We start from the raw sequence: 12,051 nt of genomic DNA, 5'->3' as shown, positions 1-12,051 counted from the left end.
GTTTTTCAAAGTTCTGTTTGTGCTTATAACATTTGAAGGCAGATGCTCAAACCTTCTACATCTGTGCTATTAAAAAAAAAGATTTAGGAATAATGATCTTAAGTTTCTTTAAGATTTTTTTGTCTTAGAAAAATGCCTGTTTTTAGTAGATAGCTGTTTCTAATTAACAATGCTGTATTTCTTAAAAATGTTTGATATTGGCTAACAACGAAATAGATCTCTGAGTAAGATCCAGGTGAATACAAGCTTAATTATCTTAAGCATCTCTTTTTCTGAACATGCTAAAATTAATTGAAATTTTCTTAGGGTCTATTTCTTTTGATTAAAGTTCTGTATCACCTATGTATGTTAAGTGAAAATGAAAGTCACACAGTCGTGTCCGACTATTTGTGACTCCATGGACTATACAGTCCATGGAATTCTCCAGGCCAGAATACTGGAGTGGATAGATAGCATTTCCCTTCTCCAGGGGATCTTCCCAACCCAGGGGTTGAATCCAAGTCTCCTGCATTGCAGGCAGATTCTTTACCAGCTGAGCCTTGAGGGAAGCCCAAGAATACTGGAGTGGGTAGCCTATCCCTTTTCCAGCAGATCTTCCTGACCCAGGAATCAAACCAGGGTCTCCTGCATTGCAGGAGGATTCTTTACCAACTGAGCTATCAGGAAAGCCATATATGTGTTAAAAACCTCTTCGTTTGAATCACAGTGCCTGTGCACTATTTTAGAACATCTAAAACATTTTTAATAAAGTACATTTATTTATATGGTGAAATACATGTTTTCTTATGAAATGTTTTAGGGTGTGTAATCAACAACCATGATTGTGATTACTTCATAACGGTTATGTTTATAATAAATCTGGTTGAGAGGCTTGATATATTTTAGCGTAAAGACATATTTTGAGCTCTGTTGTTTGATTTGCAGTTTATTCTGTAACAAAGTAAAGGATTTTTTCTTGTCTTAATTAGTTAAGTAGACTTTATAACAACATGTACAATCTAAAAAAATAGGCGGTTTGTGCTGCTAGAGAAATGTGAATCGTTTTCCTAACCCAACAACAGCGTCAGCAAAGGGTCAGAAAGCTTGCAATAAGCACAGGATGAGTGTGGCCTGTCTGCCTAAAGAACTTTTTTTTCTTTTTTTTAGTGATTGATTGATAACATTTGTTCTTCCTCAAGATAGAATTAAAGCTTTTTTAAGTGAGGCATTTCTTAGTTGAGACATAAAGACGAGATTGTTATTTCATAGTAGGCATCCTGTCTGTCCAGTTCCTTCAGCTGACTTGTGTCTTTATAAGAGGTGGGCATTTTGGGGAAGGAACACTTTAGACTTTCTCTTATAAGGGACATTTTATATTATGCCTCTCAGGATTACCTTAAATTACATATTTGGTAAACAAAGAGGCAATCATATATTTTTATGGAAAATCAATGATAGGATTTTACAGTGGTAAACAAAAATCCATTAACGTATATAAGATGATAGAAACATATATTACTTTTGGTTTTACACTGAATTTAAAATGGAAAACAAGTTCACCTACATGAACTAACTGTAGTTCTGTATGATTTTTAATAGCAATTCTATGAGAAGCAGATACAATAGAAATTATCTCATTATGAATTAAGCTATGATCATTTGCATTTAATGAATGTAATGCTGTTGTTAGCTGAGATGGGCTTCATTGATTTCTTGTAATTCTACAGTGAACCTTATGAAAATTAGAGAAAAGGGTCAAATTTGTGACTCTGTAGTATTGGTATGCATTTTAGAAATGGCAGAAGGCGTAAATACACAATATGGAAGTTGTCTTGGAAACCCTATTTATTTTTTTTTAAATCAGGTCTTACATAATAAGTGACAGCTCGAGTGTGAGCATATATCGTCCTGTTCCTCTGGGGCTCTCTTCCCTTTCGATATGTTTTTCTTTTAGAGGACTTTGTGAAGTAAATGCTTTAATTGGTTGTGGCGTTGCATTTTAAATTAAAAAAGAAAACCACAAAAATTACACCAAAAGAATTCATGTGATAATGTTTTGCTTTTAATTTTTATAAACAGAGGTTTCTAACTGGCTCATGTTAAATGATTGACCTTATTTTCTCTCCCTTTTTGGGAGAGGTGCCATTTGCTTACATTTCTTAAAGTCTGATTTGAACCTCTGAAACCAGCTCAACCCCTTTTCTGTGCCAACTCCTTCTGTCAGGCTTCCAGGCGCCTGCCCTCCTTTGAACCGAAGGGGGCTCCTGGGCTAACCTTTTTCTGAGTCATCTGGAGCCCTGTGTTGTGTTTGTTCTAAAGTGATGCAGTTGACCTAAAGGTGCCCCTGAGAGACTAGTAGAAATCATTTCTGAAGTACCTTCTGGCAGCTCTGTGGACCGATGTAGGTATTATAGTGTTTGTCTTCTTTCACTTTCTCTGTTGTTACCTGATCCCTCCCATCTCCCCCGCATGTGGGAGCTTAGTCCCCTGACCAGGGGTCAGGAGTGGTACCTGCACCCCCTTGAAGTGCAGAATCTTAACCACTGGACCACCAGGAAGTCCCTCTTTGGCCTTTCTTCAAATACTTTCCCTTCATTTTCTTTTTCCATCTTTTGGGTTAGACCCTCTGGCAAGGGATTTCCTGGGGAAACTGATTGGAAATGGAACCTGCCCTGCCCTAAAGTACTCTGACTTTTAGATAGGATGTGAAAGACAGGGACCAAGCTAGGGTTGGATGCTGTGCTAGGCATGTGAGCATTGCCTAGGCTTACTCATCCGCCATAGCCAAAATTTTGGACATCCAGAGTCTGAGGATTCGTTTTATTTCTACGTTTTCTGCTGACGTTGACATGGTTCTTTGGTTTATCTTGTTTTCCAGGAGAATACTTTTCTCAATGTTTTCAAAAAAATCTTTTTGCTTGTCCTTTGATAGCCTGTTCAGTGTGTGTATTTTTTACAACTATAGTTTTTTCATTGTTATTATTGTTTTTTGGCTTATGGAAAAAAATATATTTATGCTCAAAATAAAGGCAAATCTAGAGAAGAAGGTGAAGACAATTAAGTATTATTCCCTGTTTTTTCAAGATTTTATGCATTCACTTATTTCCTTTGGGATAGTCTTTTGTGGATAACCCTTGGGTCCGTTTTCTATCCAGACTTGGCCTAAATCCTTTTCAAAAACGTTTAAAGCAACCAAAAAAAGAGCAATTCATTTTCAGTTTATAGGCTTGGGCTCGTCTTTGTTTGCAGAGGACAGGTTGATGGGGCCTGATGTTGACTGTGTTGTTCATTTATGTCTAACAGCTTTCAAGAAGGACGCTTGAGAGCTGCCTGTTTCTGGAGGGATCACAGGCTGCTCTGTGAGATGTATGTGTGCAGAAGTGCCTCTCTGCTTGGCTGGGGAGGATCAGTTTGTAGCAGAGTGTTAATCGTTCTCCCCTCTGGAAAGTCAACCTTGGGGAAAGAGGTGCTAGTACATGATGTGCTTTGATTGGTACTGTGTGTAAGTTCTTTATCAGCTTGTGCTTGGTGTACCTAAACCATGATGTTCTTTCTTATGGGAAAGTATGCATAACATTTGCTGTCATATCAATTGTAAGAATAAAGGGTCTGCTTTGTTGAAACATGCCTAGTTCAAAGCAACCCTCCAAATCTTGACTTTTATAGTTAAAACTGCTTGGGTGGGAAGGCGCTTTTGTGCTCACTCCCTCATTTTCCATTTTGCTGTGGACTTGCTGTCAACTTCCATGATTCTAGACTTGCTGTGTAGTTCTTCTGATGAGGCCTTATTTAGTAGGATGCCTTAAGTTACTGAGTTTGTGTGCAGGTAGACCTTGAGGCCTGGCCCTCTTTTGCCATCGGTGGGTTTGACAGAGTGTCATGGCTCAAAATAGATGAGGGGGAGGCTTTCCACGCACAGCTACAAGGTGGGGTGGTGGCTGCACAAGTAAAGTGTCAGGAGCTTCTTGCTGCCTTTGGACCTGCCTCTGCTTAGGTAAAGGGCTGAGTGAAGTAGTACATGCAACATCTAGGTTACATACTGGGAGTTTTGTTTTATGTTTTAAATGCCTTGTTCATCTGGGATTCTCTGTTCAGTGATCAGAAAGGCATGGAATACATTTATATCTTGTGAGAGAACACGTGTTCCAGGGACCACAGGGCTTGTGGTTGAAATGACTCTTCTGAAAAAAAATGATCTTTGAGCTATCCTCCCCACTCCCCACCGCCCACACTGATCACTCTTAAAAGGGATGGAGAGAAGTATTCTTGCATCTGTGCTAGCCTAAGAGTGAAAACCCTAAGATGCCTCAACTTTTCTTGAATTAATGTAGAGCCTGGAAATTAGGAAGGAAGATAGGAGTTTTTGTAGAAGTGAAGGGACCCAGGACTTCCTTTGTAGAGGAGGAAGACTCTATTTGGAGAGATTTTTATTTATGCTAAATTAAGAGAGAAGCTAGGACTGGAAAACAGGGAGAGGAGTTTGAAGACTCTATTTTGAGAATTTAGGGGCCAGAAAGTGTGCTTTCATTCTGGAATAAATTCTCTTGTGAGTAGTTGCAGAGAAGAAACTCAACCGTTTTCATTGGATGGTTATTTCTTGTTTTTAAGTCTCAAGTGTGTGGTCAAGTTATTTAAATGCATGATTTCACTGGCAGAGTAGCCTTACCTCTGAAAAGAAGGAGGCAAAAATGTTGAGCTCTCAGGGGCTATTTAAGATAATATCCGAGCGGTTGTGTTGATTGTTGAAGTCACTCAACTGTCTATAATGGGAGTCCTACAGGACAGCCAGGAGTTCTGTGCCAGATAAGGTGCAGAGTTGGCTCAAAGCATGGGTCAGTAAACTTTGAGAAGTAGCAAGTCCAGTTTTTGTTTTGCTGGCAGTAAATACATTTTATTTTGTAGCGGGTGTATCTGCCTGTCGGTTCTAGGCAGAAGATTCCCCACACAGTAGTTTTAGCTCTGAAGACTCATGAGTTTGAGACCCACCTATCAATCTGTTTGCAGTTTTCTCTCTGTTAGGTGTCCTGTCAAGATCTTAAATATCTTTGGTTCCAAATGAGCTCCTCTTCTCCCTTAAACTTGCTACGCTTTCTGACTCTTAATGTTGTAATGTTGGGGAAAGTCCCCAGTTACGCAGGCTAAAGCCCCTTATGCCATTCAGTCTCTTCCTGTTTCCTTCCACAATCCCTTGTCAGATTTCTGCAAAGCGTCATTGTCTGCATTTGTACTTTTTGATGTTGTCCTAAACTGACTTTCATCTTCTCATGTGGGAGCTATTACTGCCTTCCACTTGGTGCCTCAGTCTTCATTGTATGCTTCAACACAACAATCTACTTGAACATTCTTCATAAGTCATGAGATGCAGCCGCTTGCTTTGCTCATCTGGAATCTCAGCTCATGATCAACAGAAAAATACCTTATTCACATGTACAGAGTCTTTTTATCTCTTGCTGTGAGCTTTTTTTGAAACCTCATTTCCAAATGAACATCATCTCCAGCCAAACCAGATAACATCTTGCATGCTTCCTGAATTTTACCATGAGATTCCTCTTTCTCCTCCAGATCTTTCTCAGTCCAGACTTGCCCATATTCACTCCCCTCCAAATCCTTTTTTTCTTAAAGAACCTGTTCAAATATCTTGTCTTCTGAATTAATTGACCATGTACGCATGGGTTTATTTCTGGGCTCTGTATTCTGTTCTGTTTACCTATGTATTTGTTTTTTTGCCAGTACCATATTGTTTTAATTATAATAGATTTGTAATATAGCTTGAAATCAGAAATTGGGATGCCTTCGGCTTTGTTCTTCTTTCTCAAGATTGGTTTGGCTATTCAGAGTCCTTTGTCTATCAGAGTGTGAATAACACTCAGTGTAGCACAACTAGTTATAAGACAGTAATAAGACAGATTTTGTTATTTAAGCTTTCAAATTGATTTAAGTTCCTTGAGGGCAGTTGATAAACTCACAGATATATTTAGTTGAGTAACTTTAGTTAGGGTTTTGTTTAGTTGGCCTGGTGTTCTCCTTGCAAGAATTTAGAGGGCTGGCATTGATCTGTGCAAATGCAGTAGCCAGTCCTGAATCAACATATATTTGATTTATTCACAGGCTATTAAACCTGGACATCATGCTGTGATAACTAAGCTAATTTTATTTTTGGATGATTTTTCTACCTCTGGTTTTCTTTTTTACCTCTGGTTTCCTCACACGTTTAGTTGCAATAGGTGATTTATTGGCATCTTTGTTCTCAGTCTTTGCTAGCTTCCTGGTTGCAGCTTTTATGTAGAAGAAAGTAATCTTTTCCTCTTTGTAATCATTGTGAAAACTTTTTTTTTTATAATGGAATGTAAATGGGTACCAGTAGTTCACAGCTTATGGTTTTTAATCTGGTGTTGCATTGCTTTCTTTCAACATTAAAACAGTTTTATCTGGCAGAAGGTTACTAGTAGTATTTTGTCAGAGTCTTCTTCATTGCCTTAGAGAAACCCTAATGTTGAGGCTCTGTACACTTCGGGTGAATGCTTGAGAATAGGGTCTTCTTGGAGGAATAATAGCAAAATATGGTGTGAGTCTTGGGGAGCAGTTACCTTTTCAGAGCAAAGGCAGGGCAGAACCACCTTGTGATTAAGAACAAAGATTAAGTTGTGGTTTTGTCGCTTACTGTGAGTAGCCTAGTATAAATCTCCTATTCCCTTTGAACTGCGAGTGCCTCTTTATTAAAGTAGGATGTTGTGTGGGTGATATGAGCTGATCTACGTAAAGAATGAAAATCATGGTACCTATTACCTAGCAAATAAGTCAGTAAATGGCAGCTACTGTCATTATAACATTAATAATGATGACAATGACAGTGATGATTATCATCATCTTAGGAGAGCCAGGTAAAATTGACTGCTTCTATGCTTTTATTTTTGAATTATCTCTAAGAGTGACTTAATTTGTTACAAATTAAATCTACTAGTTAGATTATCTTATGGATACATTTGATCACAATAGAAATAATACTACTTCAGCATAGTTATTTTATGAAAATAATGAAAAAAGAAACTTTTTATTATAGCCAATTATCACTAATTCTGCAAAATAATATGTTAAAGCAGTTTTCCTGTAGTATTTGTGGCTCATTGAGAAAATCCATGAAGATAATCCTCCTTAGTAAGTTTTGGTTTCAAGAAAATCAGATAGAAGCAATATAATAAGGTGAGCAGGGAATGTGAGGACCTACACAATTGGAAAAGCTAACCCCAGGCTGAATGACCACATCTGCTGAGACCCTTGATGACTGTGTTGTATAACGTCCCTTAGTTGGCTGTTTTGATGTGTGGTGTCCTTTGTGAGGTCATCAATGACATTATCAAGAAGACAGAAGCAGTGATACTGAGCTAAAGTCAACCACCTGTCAAACTCATATCCAAGTGACTGCCAGGCTGCTATCTGTATGGGATGGGCACTGGCATTTTCAGGTAAATAGAACTAGGTCTCTATTCTGTGTTTCTAATTGTTCAGTTCAGTTCAGTTCAGTTCAGTCGCTCAGTCGTGTCCGACTCTTTGCGACCCCATGAACTGCAGCATGCCAGACCTCCCTGTCCATCACCAACTCCCGGAGTCCACCCAAACCCATGTCCATTGAGTCGGTGATGCCATCCAACCATCTCATCCTCTGTCGTCCCCTTCTCCTCCTGCCCCCAATCCCTCCCAGCATCAGGGTCTTTTCAGATGAGTCAGTTCTTTGCATCAGGTGGCCAAAGTATTGGCGTTTCAGCTTCAGCATCAGTCCTTCGAATGAACACCCAGGACTTATATCCTTTAGGAGGGACTGGTTGGATCTCCTTGGAGTCCAAGGGACTCTCAAGAGTCTTCTCCAACAGCACATGTTCAAAAGCATCAATTTTTCTGCACTCAGCTTTCTTTATAGTCCAGCTCTCACATCCATACATGACTACTGGAAAAACCATAGCCTTGACTAGACAGACCTTTGTTGACAAAGTAATGTCTCTGCTTTTTAATATGCTGTCTAGGTTGGTCATAACTTTCCTTCCAAGGAGTAAGCGCCTTTTAATTTCATGGCTGCAGTCACCATCTGCAGTGATTTTGGAGCCCAGAAAAATAAAATCAGCCACTGTTTCCACTGTTTCCCCATCTATCTGCCATGAAGTGATGGGACCGGATGCCATGATCTTAGTTTTCTGAATGTTGAGCTTTAAGCCAACTTTTTCCCTCTCCTCTTTCACTTTCATCAAGAGGCTCTTTAGTTCTTCACTTTCTGCCATAAGGGTGGTGTCATCTGCATATCTGAGATTGTTGATATTTCTCCCGGCAATCTGGATTCCAGCTTGTGCTTCCTCCAGCCCAGCATTTCTCATGATGTACTCTGCATATAAGTTAAATAAGCAGGGTGACAATCTACAGCCTTGACGTACTCCTTTTCCTATTTGGAATCAATCTGTTGTTCCATGTCCAGTTCTAACTGTTGCTTCCTGACCTGCATACAGGTTTCTCAAGAGGCAGATCAGGTGGTCTGGTATTCCCATCTCTTTCAGAATTTTCCACAGTTTATTGTGATCCACACAGTCAAAGACTTTGGCATAGTCAATAAATCAGAAATAGATGTTTTTCTGGAACTCTCTTGCTTTTTCGATGATCCAGTGGATGTTGGCAGTTTGATCTCTGGTTCCCCTGCCTTTTCTAAAACCAGCTTGAACATCTGGAAGTTCATGGTTCATGTATTGCTGGAGCTTGGCTTGGAGAATATTGAGCATTACTTTACTAGCGTGTGAGATGAGTGCAATTGTGCGGTAGTTTGAGCATTCTTTGGCATTGCCTTTGTTTGGGATTGGAATGAAAACTGACCTTTTCCAGTCCTGTGGCCACTGCTGAATTTTCCAGATTTGCTGACATATTGAGTGCAGCACTTTCACAGCATCATCTTTCAGGATTTGAAATAGCTCAACTGGAATTCCATCACCTCCTCTAGCTTTGTTCGGAGTGATAGGGAAGTCCAATTAGTCCAATTAGGGGATAGCATGGTATCTCTCGGCTGCTAGGGTTTCATTGTGCTATCGATTGGCACCCATTTGAACATTTACAGTCATACTAGGAATGGTGATGCTGAGCTGTGACACACGGGTGCCTTCGAAATTGGCCAAGTTGTGATTTTCACTGTCAGAAAATCGTGGACATTAGGTTTTGCTTAGGGTTGACTGAATGTTGAATGGAAGCCTCAGCCAATATACAGCAACTCTTTTGCATAACTTGGGAAAAGAGGGGACAGTTGATGCAGAGAAGAGGTGGAAAAGAAAAGACCTCCAGCTGCAGAGAACATAGGCATGTAAAATATTTTTCTGGTGAGAATCTTAAAAATAAAGATGAGTCTTAGAATTTAGGAGTTTGTCAGAAAAAAAAGAAGATTAGAGAAAAAATAAAATTTTAAGAAATGCCAACTTTTATTTCCGTATATAACTTAAACAGCATTCCAAAATGGATTTTACTGTAGAGTCATCGTTACCAACTGTACTGAAATTCTTTGATTTAAGATAGTTATGCTAATATTCTATTCATTCAACATGAACTCAAACATTTTAACTGTATCATAATTTACATTGAGACAATGTATGTTTTTTACTATCCTAGGTTAAAACTGGCCTCACATTAAATACTTTGAGTTATGAGATATCTGTAGAGTAGAAAGTGTGAATCTAGATAGGTCAGAACTTCACCCATCCAGCAGTAGGGTGGTGGCTCCACTGTAAGATTTGGATGTGCCAGCTGCTGTTGTAAGTGTAAGACTTAGGCGGGTCAAATTGCTCAATATAACTCTAAGTTAGAATTGTTTTTAAGTGATCACACAGTGTTATCTTTTTTGTTTGTTTGTTTAGCACAATAAAAGGGAATAGGTTTTTCAGTGGAATTTTCATTTTTTTTTTTTTTTGGTTTCTGGAAAATGTTAGAATGTATAAGGCCTCGAACAAAAAAAAAATCAAGAAATCCCATCAATCCAATAGTGGACTTTTTTTTTTTGAAACAAATGAGCAGAAAGAAAGGCGATAGCTAACACAGTGCAAGACTTTATTTAGAAATATACAGCGAGCATAAAGGAGTGCTGGATCTAGAGGGTTTCCCCTTGAAATTGTGGTGCCATGCAAACTCTGATTAGAAGAAACCTTCTTTTTCATTCGTTTAAAAGTTTCCTTAATGAAAGAAATTATAGCACTGTTGGATCTGTCATTTTGTAGAAGGGTCAAAGCATGGTTTTCCTTTACTTTTTAATCTGTAAAGTGTAGACTCTTCCAGCAATAGAAATGTAAGTGTGTTGGCTTTCAGTTTTAGTGAGAAGTTTATTCGGAAGGGGAAAACTCTGGAAGAGAGTTGTACCAGGGCGGAATTAAACACTTGCCAAAGAATGCGGAGCAGGCCTGAGGTTCATTGTGATGTTGAATGACAGAAGACTTCAACTAGTTCTTTTTTGTGGAGGAGATTAGTGGTTGAACAAATTTGCAAGTACAGCTTGCAATTTTGTCAGACACACAATGACATTTCTTTTCATAGCTCTCTTGACTTTATACTATTTAAATATCCTCAGTTGTCTCTGAATTTTCCTTTTTGTAATTCCTATTGGACGGTAACTTTTATGTTGTCAATTTCCTAGGGTTTTTTGTGTGTTGGTTTTGAATTGTGGTATACAAACTGGTATGTTAATAAATTCCTTATGGCTTGTTTTTCTTTCTTGTTAACATAATTTTATAATCTATACAATTTCTTTTTATTATTGGATTATTATGTGATAAAAATCTCAACTTTTTTGTTTCCTTTTTTTTTTTTGCCTTTTAGGCTAAGAAATGGCATTTCAAAAGGCAGTGAAAGGGACTATTCTTGTTGGAGGAGGCGCTCTTGCCACTGTTCTAGGCCTCTCTCATTTTGCTCATTACAAAAGGAAGCAAGTAAGTAATTATCCATGTATTGATTATAATATGAAACTTAAGTCTGTTAAAGCACTGTATATGAAACAAGTGTAGGCGGATGGTATTGTTTAGAAATTACTATCTCAACTTGATCTGAAAGACACTAATTTAGAATATTGCCTTAATGATCATTGAGAACTATGTGTATCTCATTTTTTAAAAAGTAAATTTCTTTATCAGAAAGCATTATATTACTTAGCCTCTGTTTTGGCTCTTTGGTTTTAAAAGACTGCTTCATTTCCGAGTGCCATGGTTTATTCACTTAGACTTTCTTTGTCTAATTCATCCAAATGTCTGGATACCTTCTATGTTCCTGCCAAGAGTTTGTCTTATTAGCAGGCAGACAGCTGAGAAAGGAAATGGGAAAAGAAAGAGCCTACACAAAAGACCCAACTCAAAATTTTGGGTTTATTTCTTATGTAGTTTAGTTATGTAGCATTATTACTTATATTGGGTAAAATTTTTAGTGGGAGAAAGCTATGAAAAGGGAATTGGCATGAAGTTTACAAATAATTCAGAGTGTTGGTTTCTTTCCATTTTTTCCCCCTTTGCACTACAGCTATGCCTTCCCATAGTTCAAATTGTTGCCAGGAAATAACTTTTGGTTTTGTTCTTTTCAGGATTGAAATACTAACTCAGTAATTAGTATTAATCTCCTGTCCCCTCTTTCCAACGTCATTAGGACTTTTTGTGATACCAGCTGGTTGGTTCATTCCAGATTCAAAGACGAAGATGAAGGAATTTGGGAAACTATTTGCAGTTGGGCTGTGAACTACTCATATCCTACATTTTTGTGAGAACTCTTCAGCCCTGCCTGGGTTGTCTTGTTCTTGTTCGTGTTCCTTTGTGCTCCAGGGTGGTAGAGCCAGCCACATTGCTTGGAGTCCCGTGTCCTGAATGAGAACTGCCATGTAAAAAACACATATTAGGAAGAATCAACTTGCTGGCTTGTATATTAAAAAAAAAAAAAAAAAGAAGCTAATTTTTAGTTCTGCCTCCAAAAGATGGACAGTATTGGATATAGGTTGTGCTGTTTCTTTCCATTCTTAACTGTGAGCACATTACTCTTTTTTTTTCCCTTGAACTTTTTATTTTGTATTGGAGCATAGCTGAT

At 38.3% G+C, this 12,051-nt stretch overlaps 1 protein-coding gene and 1 long non-coding RNA gene across 18 annotated transcripts in view; one reads left to right on the top strand and one right to left on the bottom strand.

The window, feature by feature from the left end:
- Positions 1–12,051, top strand: part of GPD2 (glycerol-3-phosphate dehydrogenase 2) — a 246,551-nt gene that overhangs the window by 112,692 nt on the left and 121,808 nt on the right. For 13 of the 17 annotated variants that reach the window (XM_081580561.1, XM_081580576.1, XM_081580560.1 and 10 more), the window contains one exon: positions 10,807–10,916. In XM_081580561.1, the coding sequence (XP_081436687.1) occupies positions 10,815–10,916 (102 nt within the window). In that variant the 5' untranslated portion in view covers positions 10,807–10,814. Of the gene's footprint in view, positions 1–7,343; positions 7,443–10,806; positions 10,917–12,051 lie in introns of those variants that run through there. The other 4 variants (XM_081580563.1, XM_081580567.1, XM_081580578.1 and 1 more) reach the window with 1 other exon arrangement.
- LOC145542210 (uncharacterized) lies at positions 4,378–7,303 on the bottom strand. Its single transcript, XR_014079668.1, has 2 exons — positions 7,205–7,303; positions 4,378–6,596 (listed from the first exon to the last, which is right to left on the bottom strand). It is a non-coding gene; the product is annotated as an uncharacterized LOC145542210 (long non-coding RNA).

The sequence above is a fragment of the Giraffa tippelskirchi genome, chromosome 3 (genome assembly GCF_054371585.1).
Source record: "Giraffa tippelskirchi isolate mGirTip1 chromosome 3, T2T-mGirTip1v1.2.pri, whole genome shotgun sequence".
NCBI lineage: Eukaryota > Metazoa > Chordata > Mammalia > Artiodactyla > Giraffidae > Giraffa > Giraffa tippelskirchi.
This window is presented reverse-complemented; position numbering and strand designations above follow the sequence as displayed.